The sequence below is a fragment of the Trypanosoma brucei genome, chromosome 9 (genome assembly GCF_000002445.2).
Source record: "Trypanosoma brucei brucei TREU927 chromosome 9, whole genome shotgun sequence".
In the NCBI taxonomy this organism is placed as follows: Eukaryota; Euglenozoa; class Kinetoplastea; order Trypanosomatida; family Trypanosomatidae; genus Trypanosoma; species Trypanosoma brucei.
In genome coordinates, this window is record NC_007282.1 from 2287356 (window position 1) to 2303011 (window position 15656).

A 15656-nucleotide genomic window follows, 5' to 3' on the forward strand; every position below is an offset into this window, starting at 1 on the left:
CCGCTCTCTGTATCACAGCAACACGAATAACGGCAACACCCAGCATAAAAGGGAATCCCAGTGACCAAGTCCAATCCCTCTCCTTACACAGCTTCAGCACTTGTTGCCGCGGTGGGCTCAAATGTATTGCCCTCTCGTAGCCAAGAGCGGGGCGTCCGAAGAAGTAAGTTGATGAAGAAGGTTCTCCGAAAGGCACCGCTGAAGTGAGTCAAAAACGAGAGGGCGAGGAAATGCCAGTAAGGGGTAGAAAGGGATCTATAGGGTAAATTGGAGCTGAAGCTCAGTGTACCGGATGGTCTCATGAAGCAGGCAAAGTGTGGAAATCTACCAGAGCTCGGGTGTATGGTCTTAACGCATGTGACGCGAATGCATTCCGAGGCCACCGTGCGGGCTCTAGGATCTGTTTTGTGGCTGCGCAGCAAAACTGAAGGTGAAAATAGGAAACCACCGGCGTCCTCGCTGCGGCAGGACACCGGCAAGGTGAGTTTAGCTGCCGTTTTACCATGGGGGATGTGTACCGTTACGCAGAAAACAGCACTTGCACAGAGTTAGAGCGTGTAGGTCGGCAACCATTGAGCCATACAATCGAGTGCAGCGCTAGGGGAACGAGGAGGAAGCATTGGGTAGCAAATTTGAGTGAGCGCGCGCTGAATATCTGGGTGGGATTAGTGAAGTTCCTTACAGCATTGTCGCACCCCGATGATTCGGTTTCCCTGTAATTCATAGTCACAGCCTTTTTTGTGGGCGTATCATCCAGTGTGTCTTTGTGGAGGAAGTACGAGACGGATACGAGTGCTGTTGCGGTCATTGTTATTTTCTGCTGTGTTGCTGTTATTGTTGTTTCCTCGGTTAGATTAAGTGGTTTATCTCGTTGTTCTCGTCTCCTGCTAGAAGTGCGTTCCTGCAGTGTTTTTTTTTCATTGTTTGCTGTGTTCCTTTCGGTATAGTACCGTGTGCGCATGCCAAGGTCTTCATGTCAATCTTTTCTCCATTTGCTGTATCGTTTTTTTACCGTTATGCAAAGGGTGTTTCCCTTATGTTCTTTTGTACAGCGGGTGCCTTCTCTACCCACGTCACTCCTCCTCACTAACACTGACTCGTAGAAAGTCTGCACAGTTTATATGTGCTACGAGTAATAGGATTCATTCCCAACATTGCTTCTGACTTGTACTCATTTTTCATCACTATCATGTTTTACGTCTGCGTATAACCAGAGATAGGTGTCGCACGCAGGTACCATTAGGAAAAGAGACTTATGTGGGCTTCTGGCTCTCGTTTGGCGCCAGCCTTATCGAAGGCTACTAGGCTTCAGTTAGGTAATATTAAAACGGAATATGGCTACGTATCAACGGCAGCAGGTTCCCAAGAAAAATGGGGCTTCTTATTCAAGGGAAGAAGGTACCCGTTGATTAGCTGCGGATATTCCATATGCCTTGTTTGCATCGCCATAACGGTGGTGGGCACGTATCAGCAATACCGCGATATGATTATCATGACGGAGCACATATCTTACGAAGATGTAAAGGACCGATGTCTGACACCGATGCCTGGGTGGGCGCGCCTTCGAAGCCTGCAGATCGCTAGTCCACTTGGTCCGATGACATATCGAGACCCAACACCGCTGGATTGGCTGCCATTTGAGCTGAAACTTGGTTGTGTTAAGCAAGCATCGTACTAGGGAACGCATTATGCTACATTTGGTGTTTTAGGTGATCAAAATTTTGATGGGTGCTTTGGCGGAAAAAAGGAAAGGATATCGCGGAGAATAGAAGAACCGATAGCATGAGGTTGATACTTGATAGGGGTTAAGGTGGCGTATGACTTTATCGTAGTGAAACGGCGTCAGGGGTATTGGGTACATTATTTCTTGTTTTTTTTCGACGGATTTTTGCGATTGTATCTGCTCCGTTTCTGACACTGTTTCCGGCGTTGTCCCTCCCACACCCAAAGAGTTCTTCTTTCGTTGCTACTGTTAGTTTTCATCGCAGCTCATTGTTCCTGGTATTTTGAAATAGCTGTAGTTTTTTTAAAAAAAGGGATGAAGGGCGTTGGCAGTAATAATTGTTTCATACAATTCCGTGCTGGGAAAATGCTTCTTACGGATGGCAAAGTTGTTGCGGATACGCGGAGGGGCACGTTATCTTTTTCAAAGGAATCAAATGGTGTTGTAAAGATGACTTGGGTATCGGGTTCTCATGCGGAACATTACGATCTTCCCTTGGGCCAAGTGAAGTTCAGCAGAGTCGATACGTGCACTACTGGTAGAGTGCTACTGTTCGACTTTGGCAAGGCCCAACCGCCGCTTTTTTTCTGGATGCAGGAAAAGTCAACAGACAATGACAACACCTATTTTTCTGCAGTGGAGAATTCACTTGTCCAGAATCCCTCAGCTATTGGGAGTTTGCATACACACACCTCACCACTCACTGATCAAGCCCGTGCGAGACTTGAGGGCTATTTCGCGTCGGCTCTGAACAACGTTCGTGGAGGTAGGGAACAAGACGTTGACTTGGTAAGCATTGTGGGTTCGGCGAAAGTGGTGGACGCCTTACGAGCAGATCCCGATTACTTCATGTGTAGGTTGCATCCATTCTTACCCGAGGGAACCGATTCGACATCAGGTATTGTGGAGCACGTTATAAACCCTCAAGTATCCGCTGCTGCTGCTTCGTTGGGGTTGGTTCTGCAGACTCCCGACGGATTCCGCGAATTATGCGCGGCCTTTCACGTTGATGGGAAAAAGACAGGGGTCGTGGGTTTCATAAGCGGATTACTGAAGCAAGTGAAGAAATGAGATGATTAAGACTCACGCAACCGCAAACGACTTCAAATTTCTATTCTCGCAATGTGGTGTTTTGTTACCCGCACCGTTTCGTACAAATCGATGGGGATGGAAAGGGGGAAAAGTGTATGTCACCGCTATGACGATAGCTGTTGTTGTACTTTCAGACACGTCCCCCCTCTTAACTTCTTTTGAAAGAGTAGTACTGTTATTTTCTCTTACTTTTGCCCTCGCTTATCGAAACTCAAAAGCCATTGCACGATTTTAATGAGAATAAGATGCGCCGTACTGCCTTCTCTCTTATGATTGTTCCACCAGAATCTCATCGGTACGCTAAGGCGACATTTCATGAGGGAGTGCACCGGCAGGCCCCTGGTGATTCCACGCCATGGCGCGACGTTGCTTCCCCTTTAAACAGGTTTAAAATGTGGTGGTTGGCACCCGCTGCGAAGGGAACCATGACGGCGGCGTGGTGCATGACGATTGTTATGGGTGCATATTGCTTCTCTATTCAGCAAGATGCAAAAGGAACGTACCTGCTCAACAATGTCCTGTTACGAACTCTGCACGAGGAGGCAATGCGTGCCGATGCTAACCAGGAGCGAGCGAATGAACTCCAAGAGTATCTGAAGCAAAGATTGGAAAAGTTGGAGGCTGGTGGGAAGGCAGCGTCTCGTAACATGGGCGGCGATGCAGTCAAAGAGGGACTTATCAATCATGAATTGGAAATTTCTCGTGAACGTGTTAGGAGCGACAGCATTCACCAACGCAACCAACAACTAGTGGACGAGCTGCTCAAAGTGCGTCAAGAGCTTGCCGTGACAAGGAAAAAACATTCGGCAGCCCTCTCGGAGATCGATAAATTACAGAAGTTGCTGAAGGCGTGTACGTAGGGTGACATTTTTTCTGCTGGGCTGGCAAATAACTTCAATTTTTTTCGCGCTAGCACGTCTAACCTGCCTTTTTAGGACCCTATGATTTGATATTGCCTTAGTGTCCATGTTACCTTTTTTTTTTGTTGACCAGGCACATTCTGGGTACTTCTGCTTTCTTCACGCTGAATAGTAAATTCGAGGAGGGCGTCAGCATGTAGCAGGTGCTGCATAAACGTCTACATTCACTACCTACAGAAGGTGCATGCTGTTTTTGATGCCAGGTAACGGGAATCCGTCGGCAGGTCCGCTACGGAAAACTTTGAACGCTGCCCTACCGGTTGCGCGTCACACACCGATAAAAAAAATGTATTACGAAGGTACCTCCGCCCGCAAACACCTTGCGGACACATCTTTTCCAAGGAAGGGGGTATTTGGCAAACACCTTAGTTACCGTCGGGCATTTCCGCTGATCGCAATGTTTTGGATGCGCCGCTGAGAGCGACTCTATTATTGTGGGGTAACATAGAGGGGGGGGGGGTCGTGCCCGTGTTGGATTCGCTTGACGTAGCCTTGGCAAGTCGATTATGGGGCGTCCGTGCTGTTGGAATATGAACAGTTGAAGTGTCACGACATGTTCTCTCCTCCATATATATAATTAAGCTCTTTCATCCATCCTGTATAACGCTCAGCCGGTTTGTTTTGGCTGCTTCCCGAGTCTCTTTGCTTTTCTTTTAGTGATTGCGCTTGAGCAGCCACTCTTAGCGCGTGTACGTTTGCTTCCAAGGAGAATCCAGCAGCGTAACTATGCGGGACTAGGCAGTGTAGTGCGCTGGATGAGTGATTAGAGCCTATCCAGTTACTAATTTTGTATTTTGTGAATATACCGTTGAACTGACTGGGGCAACATGTTGCCTGCGGTTTCTGTCTTTACACTTACATATATTTTCTCCGGAGTGATAAGTGCCCCTAAATGAACCGTTTCTACCGCCCGAGCTCTTGTGACAAGAATGTCCCTTCTCCCCATGCACGCTTTGTTTTTTTTTTTGCTACGGTATGGAAAACACGTTGGTGACATCGAGGGAGGGTGAATGCTAGGTAAATTGTATTGCGGAGCACGTGCTCACGAAATAATGCAACGGAGAGACATATTGAGGACATATAAGCATTTTTTGTTGTTACTGCTGTCGGGTGGGTGCACACCAGTTGTGCGCGAGGAGTCATGCACTAATCTTTGCTTTAATGTGTTGCTGATTCACTTTTATTTATATTTTCATGAAGTAGTAGTCATGTTCGCTACGTTGGGGTCGTGGCCGCGGGGCATTCACGTCTTTTTGAATGAGACGACCAAAAGGAGCGTCGAACCGTGGTATTTGGGCTATGAAGAGCGGCGCCGTCTAACCCGGGATCCGCGAGTAGTTCGACAATTAGAATTGGAGGATGAGTGGAAGGACACCTGCCTGGAAGGTGTATGGATGGGATTTCGTCGATTTGCTCGGCCTCTCAATGATTTCAAGATTACAGAAGCCTGTTTTCACGAGTATCTTTCTTTTGTGGGTATTTCCAATGAATATCTTAGAAACCGAATTACCAGTCTTTTTAGGCTTGAAAATTCTGCGGAGATTGACTGCCTGCGGGTCTGCAAGGTTCTTTTTACGGGGCTAACGGAGGAGAGCACGTCTTCTAAATTTTTGGACCACTGCTTCCGGTGTATCCCATCGAACCCGGTTTCCGGTGACGTGGAGGTCGACATTGTGAAAAAGGCATGTGAGGCGCAACACGCTATTACTGACAAAAAGTTCCCAACGGAACTACGGATACAGCAATTGGAAGGTGTTTTGAGGTATTTCAATGAGGCGGAAGAACCTAACTTTAATCTGGAGACGTTCAAGGATTTATTCTTCCATCCAGATTGGTGTTTATGGGCAAGCAGCTTCATCAAGTGCATATATGAGGCTGCAGCTAAGTACTTCAGTGCCCCTAATGGTATCTTACCACCTGTCCCGCTGCGGTGGATCAAAGCCGCCGAGCCACTGCCATTTGACCGCAATGACATTTACGATGCGGATGCCTTGCTCCTTAGGAATGTTGAAATATTAGGCAGGGAAAATGGTGATGTCAAGAAAAGACGCAAAAGCCCTGGAAAAGCACGGAGTTCGAAGAGGCGATCATGAGGTGGACGATATGCTCCCCCCCTGTGGCAAGCACCTGGTTAACTCCCTGTGGACTTATGTACACCAAATAATTTCACTGTGGCCCTTGACTTGTACATGTGCGCACGGGAAACCTATTATCCAGTGTCCGTTTTATGTCCTCCCATCCTTACATTCTCTTGTACTATTTTTTTTTTCAAAACTGCAGTTGAACTACAATGGATTACCGTAATGATATCCAACAGTTAGCTCGGGCGCATCAGTTTCGCCTTCACCCCCTCGCTCTAAAGGGACTGTCTGACTACCTCGCCACTCTCAACGGCAATATCGACGCGCAACGTAACGCGCTTCGTGACATTTTTGCGCTTCTTCATAGGGCTTGCGGCTTGGAAAGATTTGTGGACGGTGAAAAAGTGAAATCTGTTGTATCTTTGCATTCATCTAAGGTACAGGGGGCGATCGACGGTGTTGTGCCGACTGTTGATGTGCTATCGCTGGATGACACGCCCTATGCGTATATTGATGAGTGGAGCGGCGAGGTAAGAGTACAGTCAACGCGACAACACGGTGATCGGTTCACAGTACTTAACCAACGCTACCTTTTTGCCAGAAAAAGGTGCTTAAGGAGTGGCTTGTTCTCCCGGGATTCTAGCAAGCAACCAATAGACCAAGGGCTCCCCTCCCTCGTCCCCTCAATTGCCCTCGAAGGGATCGACCCCTCTGACACCGTAGCCGTTCTGGGAATGCTCGTCAAACATTCCAGCGCAACATATTTGGAAGACATCTACGGTCGCGTCAAGCTTATCATGCGTGGGTGTGTGCACCCTCCTGTTGGCGTCGTGGGAGAAGGATTTTTCGTTGTGGTGAAGGGGCAGTGGGTTGGTGGATTGTTTGTTGTGGCTAGCGTAGACCTCCCGCCCGCAGAGAGGCGCGAAGACACACTGAGGGTCGTTGGCTCTGATTTTGATCTTTTCGGTCGACGCCCCGATGACGTTGTGGCGGCATTTAGGCGGGAGAAAACTTCGTTGGGCTCTGTGGTAATCGTGATGTCGCAGATTCACCTTGACCAGCGCTCAACCGTCGATAGTCTCATAAGTTTCTTCAGAGAAATGCAAAACCGGTCGGAAGCTGAGCTGACAGATACTACACTGGTTATGGTCGGCGAGTTTTGCTCCAGCCCGATTCACTACGATGACGTTTCACATCTTCCCGAACCCTTCGAAGGCTGTGATCGCTACAGATCACTTATGAACATTCTCGCGACTGTAATTACTGTTCATGCGCCGAGCGTTGCGCAACTCACACAGGTGGTTATTGTTCCTGGGTGTGGCGACATTACGGGTCTTCTTGGCGTTTTACCACAGCCACCTATTGTCAGCACATTTGGCAAAGTTTTGCAGGCGCGTTTGAAGAAGGTTGTCTTAGCCCCTAACCCTTGCCGGCTGCGCTTCTTCACGCACGAAATGATAGTAGTTCGTCGGGATTTCTCTCGGTCGCTGCGGGAGAAGGAGCGCACATTCGAGTGGTCCCGGCATGAGGCATCCACGCCTGTTATTTCCTTTGAAAGTATTGCAAAGACTATCCTGGACGAGGCGCACTTGGCGCCGGGGGTGACGGAGGGGATTTTGTGGAAAGCAGATAAGGCACTCTGCCTACCAGTGCTTCCACATCTTCTCGTTATGTGCGACAGCACAGAACAGTGGGAGTGTTCCTACAAGGGGGTTCGTATCGTCAACCCAGGGCCATTCTCGCTCGGGAAGACATTTCTGTGGTATACGCCAGCTGATGGGGAGTGTAGCCTGAGCAGTGTCGACGACCAAGTATGACATTTCATACTGTTCACCAACCCATAGACAACGTCATTTATTGACTTCCCCTCCCCCTTTCTCATTGGTTTAAACCCCATTAACCACCGCAGGGGCATACTCACTGAGTGGCCGTCGAATTCTGCCTCTTTGCCGTTACCTCTCATCTCCCCATACCGCCGATACTGTGCTATCTCTATTTGACGCTTCCTACACCCTTCTTACCTCGTTTAACAAGGGTTGACTGTTGGCTCGCCGTGTGATGAAGCGCGCGCGCAAAGTGTACAGTGATGACGATGAGGAGCGGTGCAAGAAAGTGGTAGACTTCATACGGTCCCTACGGTTTTCCATCCCACTCTACCGCCTGCGGGAGCAGAATGACCGCAGACTCTGCCCAAAGTGCGGCAGGCGCCGTCAGTATTACTGCTACGATTGTCTGATAGTGGTGCATCCGGAGAGCCAACCCCCACCCTTGAAGCTTCCACTTAATGTGTATGTCATCCTCCACCCTGGCGAAACGCGGGGTAAGAGCACAAGCCTGGCCGCATCAACTATTTCACCGGACTTGCACATCATCGATTACCCTCACGTGCCTACTGATCTTGAACCGAAAGCGACGCTGTTGCTCTATCCCAGCACCGATAGCACGGAGCTGGAAAGCTTAGAGAACTTGGATTCTTGTAAGAACGTTGTATTCATTGACGGAACGTGGCAGCAAAGCAAGGCGATGGCTCGTGACGAACGGCTCTCTAAATTTAGGCATGTACGGATAAAGGCACAGACTTCGCTCTTCTGGCGCTTCCAGAATAATGATCCCACTTATTTGGCAACAGTGGAGGCCATTTACTACTTTCTGCGCGAGTTCATATCACAGAACAATAAACGGCGTGCTGGATGCCAGCCACCGTATTATAATGGAGATGTCGATGACATACTTTATTACTACATCAACCAATATATCGCTGTGCAGCAGCGCTACTGCAAGAGCGAATTGGAATACACAACAAGACACTTCGACAGCTATATTATTCGCTGCTTTTCATGGGATCAGCTAGTTGCCAAACCTTCGGAAAGCGCTCCCGTGGTCAACCACAGAACTTCGTGAATCCGCGCTGATATGCTGCGGAAAATTGTGCTGTGTTGAATGGGAGTATCCAGCGTTTAAGCCGCAGTACGGCTACTCAGATGCCGCCTGGCCACCTGGGGTTAAAACTTTGTTCTGCGTGGGTAGGCTGTTGAGTACTCACTTGGCCATCCTCTCCATTCCCTTCTCCCCCTTTCTTTCACTTAGTTTAGTCGTTTCCTTTCTTTGGAAGCCACCATTGGTTGATGCCACCAAAGAAGGAAGCAGCGGCAGCGAAGGCCAAGGGATCAGGAAAGGGTGGGAAGGGGAAGAAGCAGGCACCTGAACCTCCATTGGTGGACGGGAAGCCGCCGCCAGATGGACGTCAACTGTGGCTTGCCACCGATGCCCTCCAAAAGGCAAAGGCGATGCGGAACTATTTTCAACTTGAACGGGACCGCATTATATCCTTCTGGGAGATTTCAAAAAAGCAGTTGGGGGAGTTGAAGGCATCCTGTCGTCAACGTGACCGGGACAAGGCGGAGGCCGAGGAGCGACACGAGGTAGAAAAGAAGGTTTTTAAGCAGAAAATTCGGCATCTGCTGTACGAGCACCAGCTGCAACTGGCTGAAATGACAAGTGAGGCCGAACGGACCCTTGCAATTCGTGAGGAGGAATATCGGCAGAAGGAAAGGAATGCAGCTAGAGAAATCCATGACGGTAAGTTACTGCTGCGTGAACAAGAAAACGAGCACCGAGAAATGACTTCAGCCCTCATCGCCGCACACGACAAGGCAATTGCAGAGCAGCAGCTTTCGTTTGAGCGCAAAATGAAAGAAATTCATCTTATGTTCGAGAAAAAGACGAGAGATTTGCGCGAGGAGATGGATCAACAGTGCCGGGAGGAAGTTGGTCTGGTTGAGAAGCGGAAGGCGGATCACATCGCTGAACTTCGTGAGATGCACGAACGTACATTTAAGGAGATGAAGGACTACTACAGTGAGATCACGTCGAACAACATGGAAATGATTCGCACGTTGAAGGATGAGGTGTATGCCCGAAAGCGAACGGAGGCACACAATGAGCGGGCAATGATGGATGTGGCGCAGCGTAACCGGAAGTTAACAGAACCCCTAGCGAAGTTACAACGGCAGAAGCGGGAACTTGAGCAGGAACTTGTTAATTATGCAAGTGACAAGGAAAAGTTGAAGGCAATGAAGGCCGAGGTGCAGCAGTGTGAGCAGGAGTTGCGGTCGCTTTCGTGGGAACATGAAGTACTGTTTCAGCGCTTTGGCAAGTTAGAAGAGGACCGCGACATCATCCTCAAAAAGTATAATGACATGTTGCAGGAGATCCAGCAAAAAGCAACGTTTAGGCGTGTTCTTATTCAAAGCAAGCTGGAACTTGTGCAAACACAACTAGAGGGGCGTGACGCTCGGCTGACGGAACTGTTGAGAAGGGCCAACATTGATCCTGACGGTATCAGTGAGATTGAGCGCCGTGTTCGTGATTTGTCGATAGAAAAAGATGCGATAATTGGAAATCTTCAGCATCTCATTGGGCATCTAGCCGACAAGCAGCAGGCACTTGTGTCAGCGTACGAGAAGTATTTGAAGGGCTACGGCATCACGGGATCAAGCAGCACCCTGTAGGTTGAATTACGGAATAGGTACGCTTAGAAGTTGTATATATATATATATATATATATATGCCCATGTATTCTCACATCACCATGTACTCCCTTCACTCCTCGGCCACCGCCACTCACGATGGTACTGCTCAAGAATGGGTGAAATCAACTTCTTTGAACTGGACGCTGAATTGGCTACGTAGTTTTTTTTCCCCTTCTAATGTCCTGGTCGCCGCGACCACTTTTTTTTTCAGATCAAGTCTTCCCTCTGTTCGTTGACACACTCGAAGGTTAGAAGAAGTGATGCCAGTGTACGATGTGGCCGTCAGTAAGAGCAAGAAAAGGAAGCTCAGCACTGATGGGGTTGACCCTCCTCCAGTGCGGGGGGAAGAGCGGCGCCGAGTGGAAAAACAGGTTGAGACGGCACCCGCCGACAATAGGGAAGGAAATGGGAATGCTGAACGACTCACCACTGTTGAGTTCAGTGAGCCGGCACAATGGGTAGAGAGAATGGCTCTTACGTCGACAAAGCCGTTGCCTTCTGACCTGAACGCCGACGATGACCCGAAACGTGAGGAAGCCTTCATTCAACAGGCATTGCTCTCGGTTGTGCGTGGTATATCGCTACTCGAGGCGGGAGACGTTCCTTGGAAGCGCCCCGACGACTACTATGCCGAAATGTTCAAAGATGACGTGCAGATGAGTCGCATCGCATCTGCAATGGAGAAGTCGAAGGCCCGAATTGAGGAGCGCGCCCACCGGCGTGCTATGAAGGACCAGAAGAAGTATGGCAAAGAGGTCCAGGCGGAGGTTCTTCGCCAACGCGCCAAGTACAAGCGCGACATGGGGGCTCGCATAAGCGAGTGGCGCCGTAAAAGGAAAGGAAATGAGGACTTGGACGACATTCTCAATGCTGATGAGACGACTAGCGGCTCAAAGGGGAGAGGAGCTGCGAGAGGGGTACGTGGCGGGGGCACAACTCGGGCCCCTCGGCAGAAGAATCTACGACCAGGAGGTGTGAAGCGTCGTCCTGGTAAGAACGCACGACGGAGGCGCTAATACATGCGATAGGGCCTGGGTCGAGTAGGAAAGAGGAGGAAAGGAAGCTCCCTCACCACTTTTCTTTTCCTCAATTAAGTGCTTTGTGACGTTATTTGTTCTCGATTAACAAGTGTGCGGCTGTAAGTAGGGTGGGGGGGGGAGGAGGAAAGGCTACAAAGGTCGTTTCGGCGCGGGGCTCCTTGTTCACCCCCATTGTTTCTTTATATAATATAATATATATATATATTATATGTAACGTCTCCCACTGTACGCGTTGAGGATCGTTCAGTGAGGACCCCGTGCTGCGTAAGGGAAGAGGTGAAGTGCTCTAATAATCTTTCCTTTCACCACACCTGTAGAGCGCTAGTTGCCCTAACTGTCTCCGAACTCATCTTAATTCCCCCCTTTCATTCGTTTTCCCCTCCTTTCTTTGTATTGCCTATTTTGTTTTGTTTTTCTCTCCCGTCTTCAAGTCCATTGGCGTTAAATAGGGGAGACGAAACCCATATACATATTGTTGTTACTCTTATTTTTTTTTCTGAAGGGTGACGGGAAAAAGTAGGAGGTAAAAAAGAGGATACTAATAAAATTTAATTGCACATCCCTTATTTCTTTTCGTCACGCAGATTTTGCATGCCGTGGCAGTGGCTCCCAGAATTTGTCATTCAGCGTGGTGATGGCAATACAAGTTATACCTCCACGAGAGGCAAACTTTCTGACCCGTATGACCTTATCACAGAACATGGGCGGGTTATGTCGCTAACCTCCGCAGATAAACATCTTCTGGAAGTGACTGTTGTCTGCAAAGGTATACCAAAAAAGTTCCGAGGATTCCGAGACGGTGTGCCGCTACATTTCGTTCTCAAGTCTACTCTATCACAGCTTGGTATTAAACCTGAGGACGAGAAAATCAAGTTAAACTGCAGCTTGCAAGAGGTAGAGGTCCACGTGAAGCTGAGAGCACTTTCGCCGCTTGCTGTCGTGGCACTGAGCAACATTAGGGTGGGCGCACATATTGGCAAACTCTTCGCTGCGGAGGGAGTCCGGCGGGTGCGAGAGACTGCCTACGTTGATCGGTTGCTTAACATGATGAACTGTGGTGGCGAGTTGCTTCTCAAGTACAACGGCAGTTCGGGATCATCTTTTGATGTGAGGCTTGTGGGGGGCCGCGCCGTTGTTTTCCTTCCTCTTCGTAACGGTGCTTCAGTGTACGGTGACGATGTGCACGGTTTTATCCCAACCATCGGCATGGCGTTGAAGGAGGGCGTGAAGTGCAAGTATCTCCTTCGCCTGCATCAACGACACTGCGAAGGTATGCCCCGTGTGGCGCGTCCAGGTGAAATGCTTATTGTTTGTGGTTACTCGCTGTGTATGCGCACGATGTTCGCCCGTGTGGTAGAGGAGCTGCTTCCTAAGGGTCTAAAGTTGATTGGACCCGGAATCCTAGAGCCCAGCCCGTGTGGAGTAACTGAGCCTCAAGACATCGCTTTTGCGTTTTATGGGGACTCCACGGAGGAGCTTACACATATCCCAATGGAGTTCTTCACGTTGGAGTCGTACCGTGAACATGTGCCTTATGCCCTACGTAAGACTCTCAAGCAACGCTGTGAGTCCAAAAAGGACGTTCTCCGTGCCTTCAAGACAATGCCAAGGGCGAAAATGTGCTGCTGCACTTTCATCACCAAGGGCGGGCAGTTTAACGAGCTGGAGCAGAATGACTGGGTGACAGCAGAGCCTACGGACATTTCATATCGCGATCACGATACGCCGGAGCAGCGTCACGAACTCGCCCAGCAGAACATTTATCAACAATGTGAATATGGCATTCTCTCAGCAATTGCCGCCGGTGATATAACCAGTGAGGGTGTTCTTCTAACAAGAAACCTTCCGTCTCCCTCTTTAAAGTCACTGGTTCTCTCCTGCAGCGTTGCACAGAGGGTTCGGGCCATATACTTCTCCAGGGCTTCCGGACGGCATGGCAATTTCTTCAGTCAGGATGATCATGCCTTCCTGACCGATTTGGATACGTTCGGGATCGATGTGTTTTTCGTTGATATGAAGCGGGAGACCATCCTTCAATATGTCCGCCGACCGGACCGTGACGTTGGGGTGTTTGCCCCGACCGAGAAGCGTAGGGAATATCTGCTTGCAACTTTCTTTGGCGTGTACGGCTCAAACCTTGTGGAGGGTACCTTTGAAGACGAACTCCATTACCTTTTTAAGGGATTACTGACACTGAAGGAAGAATGTAAACATCCTCAGCTAAACCCTAAGACATCGCTCGCACTTGTTACGGGGGGCGGCCCAGGAGCTATGGAAGTCGGAAACCGGGTTGCGAAGAATCTGGGCATCCTGTCCTGTGGTATGTTGGTTGATTTTGCCTCACTCTCGGGCAAACCTGGAGCAACCATCAACGAGCAGGTTCAAAACCCGTACGTGGAGGCATTTATGACATACCGTTGGAACAAACTCGTGGAACGCCAGTCGGACTTCAACCTGGACTTTCCCATTTTCTTGATGGGAGGCATCGGCACAGACTTCGAATATGCACTGGAAGAGGTGCGGCGTAAGGTGGGTGCTGTTGCTCCGACACCAATTATTCTTTTCGGATCACGCGAGCACTTCGAAAGCAAGATAACAGGTCGCTACCAAGCGAATTTGCAAAACGGCACCATCAGGGGCTCCGAGTGGATCTCAAACGTGCCGTGGGTCGTAGGCACGGGACGGGAGGCGCTGGAAATTTACGTCCGGTACTTTAGCGGGAGGCTGCCGGTAGGTCCCGGTAATCCGTCCAACGAGCTCGGCTTCGTGATTGCCGCGGAGTATTTAGCCAATAACCCTAGTTAAGAGCCGAAAATATGGGAAGCATTGGAGAAAATTGGGGGGAGGGGGAAGGATGTGTAAAATAAAGTAGCTAAATGAAGGGGATGGGAGTATACAAATCAAAATTAAGAACGGTGATACGTGTTGTAACGCGCCATATATACGTATATGTGTGTATGTATATATGTATTTGTTTCTGTGTTTATGTGTGTATATACGTGCTTGTACAATCACTGTCCGTGCTGTGGGAACTGCTTTTTCTCCTTTGGGTTTGCCTTCTGCCGTTTTTTTTTGCGTAAAGTGTAGCAACAGGGGTGGCAATTCTCCTTCGTTGCTGTCGTCCTCCTCGTCTCTGTATGTAGACTTGGGTGAAAGCGGGATCGAATGAACGGGTGAGCAGAACGTGGGGGAGAGTAAAATGGCCCTCCAAGCTGCGGCATGCTCATGTTTTATGTTTGTAACTCACCCATACTGTGTGTTTCCCTCCATTCTTCCCTCTGTCTATTTTCTTCGGTCTTTCTTTTGTTGTTCTTGTTGTGATCCGGCTGAGGTATCACCACGACTATTTTTACTTTATTGGTTGCTTCTGGTGTTTTCGTTACTTCCCTCGCCGCCATGTGTTTACCATATACCCAATCATATATAGCAGCCTGGAGGACCTGGTCTCTCAGGGAATGAAACCCTTTTTTTTCTCTTCACTCTTTCGCTCTCCCCACATCTTTTCCAACAACAGCACTGTGGTAGCTTCCATCACGAGGCCTTGGGTCTTCCCTACTTCATACAGTTGCCTGCTGTCCCCCTTCTCTTTCTTAACTTCTTTTACGCACATTAGTTTGTGGTTAGGGCGCACAGTAGTACGTGTGAAGGCAGCCGTTGCCGAATTTTTAGCGTCTTTTTTTTTCGTTTGTCCTTTGCTGATATCCGCTCCATATCGCTCCCATGAGGCCCCTCCGCGCGTGGTTTGCCATGTGCCTCGTAGCGATTTTGTTGTTTACCGTCGTTGATGTGTCGGCGCTCTATGTGCGCGGGAAAGCAACTCGCGCCATTTTTATCGCTGTTATGGCGTCATCAGTATGGATATGCTATGTCCTGCTTCTCTTCATCTTCCTCTACCGGCCTTTGCGTCGTTGTACTGCTTTGTACCGAACGGGTTGCTGTTGCCGCAATGGCAGTAGTGCAGCGAATAATGGTGTTCGATTGTGGTTCAAGGAGCAACACAGTCTCGACGTGTGCGTTGAAGAGCTGCGGAATGGTATGGTGGACATTGAAGGATTAAAAAGAACATGATGCCTGTGAATACATTTGTATGAGCATGGAAGCGACATACCAGTGATCCTGGTGGCGGCCATTATCGATATCGTTTCGATTATTCATCGTTGGTGTTTTGGTTTCCCCCTTCTTTCTTGTCAGGATTTATGTGCCATGCGGCTCGATAGTGTTTGCGAGCCACAGTTCCGCACGTTTCACCATCCTCGTTGTTGACTCGT

General features: G+C 49.2%; 12 protein-coding genes across 12 annotated transcripts, besides 3 other annotated features; 10 read left to right on the plus strand and 2 right to left on the minus strand.

The window, feature by feature from the left end:
* Positions 1 to 83: 83 nt before the first annotated feature.
* On the minus strand, positions 84 to 302 carry Tb09.244.2990 (hypothetical protein, unlikely; the record flags this gene model as incomplete). Its single annotated transcript, XM_822554.1, has 1 exon — positions 84 to 302. One exon carries the CDS (start codon positions 300 to 302, stop codon positions 84 to 86), a length of 219 nt encoding a protein of 72 aa, XP_827647.1.
* A 218-nt stretch (positions 303 to 520) lies between these two features.
* Tb09.244.2870 (hypothetical protein, unlikely) lies at positions 521 to 961 on the minus strand (the record flags this gene model as incomplete). The annotated part of the gene is made up of 1 exon (XM_822555.1): positions 521 to 961. The coding sequence occupies one exon, from the start codon at positions 959 to 961 to the stop codon at positions 521 to 523; it is 441 nt and encodes a 146-aa protein (XP_827648.1).
* A 294-nt stretch (positions 962 to 1255) lies between these two features.
* On the plus strand, positions 1256 to 1678 carry Tb09.244.2860 (hypothetical protein, conserved; the record flags this gene model as incomplete). The annotated part of the gene is made up of 1 exon (XM_822556.1): positions 1256 to 1678. The coding sequence occupies one exon, from the start codon at positions 1256 to 1258 to the stop codon at positions 1676 to 1678; it is 423 nt and encodes a 140-aa protein (XP_827649.1).
* Positions 1679 to 2038: 360 nt separating this feature from the next.
* Positions 2039 to 2794, plus strand: Tb09.244.2850 (hypothetical protein, conserved; the record flags this gene model as incomplete). The annotated part of the gene is made up of 1 exon (XM_822557.1): positions 2039 to 2794. The coding sequence occupies one exon, from the start codon at positions 2039 to 2041 to the stop codon at positions 2792 to 2794; it is 756 nt and encodes a 251-aa protein (XP_827650.1).
* A 266-nt stretch (positions 2795 to 3060) lies between these two features.
* On the plus strand, positions 3061 to 3675 carry Tb09.244.2840 (hypothetical protein, conserved; the record flags this gene model as incomplete). Its single annotated transcript, XM_822558.1, has 1 exon — positions 3061 to 3675. One exon carries the CDS (start codon positions 3061 to 3063, stop codon positions 3673 to 3675), a length of 615 nt encoding a protein of 204 aa, XP_827651.1.
* A 1112-nt stretch (positions 3676 to 4787) lies between these two features.
* On the plus strand, positions 4788 to 5828 carry Tb09.244.2830 (hypothetical protein, conserved; the record flags this gene model as incomplete). Its single annotated transcript, XM_822559.1, has 1 exon — positions 4788 to 5828. One exon carries the CDS (start codon positions 4788 to 4790, stop codon positions 5826 to 5828), a length of 1041 nt encoding a protein of 346 aa, XP_827652.1.
* Positions 5829 to 6025: 197 nt separating this feature from the next.
* Tb09.244.2820 (DNA polymerase epsilon subunit B, putative) lies at positions 6026 to 7633 on the plus strand (the record flags this gene model as incomplete). Its single annotated transcript, XM_822560.1, has 1 exon — positions 6026 to 7633. The coding sequence occupies one exon, from the start codon at positions 6026 to 6028 to the stop codon at positions 7631 to 7633; it is 1608 nt and encodes a 535-aa protein (XP_827653.1).
* Positions 7634 to 7874: 241 nt separating this feature from the next.
* Tb09.244.2810 (hypothetical protein, conserved) lies at positions 7875 to 8717 on the plus strand (the record flags this gene model as incomplete). The annotated part of the gene is made up of 1 exon (XM_822561.1): positions 7875 to 8717. The coding sequence occupies one exon, from the start codon at positions 7875 to 7877 to the stop codon at positions 8715 to 8717; it is 843 nt and encodes a 280-aa protein (XP_827654.1).
* Positions 8718 to 8941: 224 nt separating this feature from the next.
* Tb09.244.2800 (trypanin-related protein, putative) lies at positions 8942 to 10327 on the plus strand (the record flags this gene model as incomplete). Its single annotated transcript, XM_822562.1, has 1 exon — positions 8942 to 10327. The coding sequence occupies one exon, from the start codon at positions 8942 to 8944 to the stop codon at positions 10325 to 10327; it is 1386 nt and encodes a 461-aa protein (XP_827655.1).
* Positions 10328 to 10360: 33 nt separating this feature from the next.
* Positions 10361 to 10385: a microsatellite.
* A 223-nt stretch (positions 10386 to 10608) lies between these two features.
* Positions 10609 to 11364, plus strand: Tb09.244.2790 (rRNA processing protein, putative; the record flags this gene model as incomplete). The annotated part of the gene is made up of 1 exon (XM_822563.1): positions 10609 to 11364. One exon carries the CDS (start codon positions 10609 to 10611, stop codon positions 11362 to 11364), a length of 756 nt encoding a protein of 251 aa, XP_827656.1.
* Positions 11365 to 11566: 202 nt separating this feature from the next.
* Positions 11567 to 11598: a sequence feature (AT_rich).
* A 381-nt stretch (positions 11599 to 11979) lies between these two features.
* Tb09.244.2780 (hypothetical protein, conserved) lies at positions 11980 to 14193 on the plus strand (the record flags this gene model as incomplete). Its single annotated transcript, XM_822564.1, has 1 exon — positions 11980 to 14193. One exon carries the CDS (start codon positions 11980 to 11982, stop codon positions 14191 to 14193), a length of 2214 nt encoding a protein of 737 aa, XP_827657.1.
* Positions 14194 to 14336: 143 nt separating this feature from the next.
* Positions 14337 to 14389: a microsatellite.
* Positions 14390 to 15108: 719 nt separating this feature from the next.
* Positions 15109 to 15456, plus strand: Tb09.244.2770 (hypothetical protein, conserved; the record flags this gene model as incomplete). Its single annotated transcript, XM_822565.1, has 1 exon — positions 15109 to 15456. The coding sequence occupies one exon, from the start codon at positions 15109 to 15111 to the stop codon at positions 15454 to 15456; it is 348 nt and encodes a 115-aa protein (XP_827658.1).
* Positions 15457 to 15656: the final 200 nt, after the last annotated feature.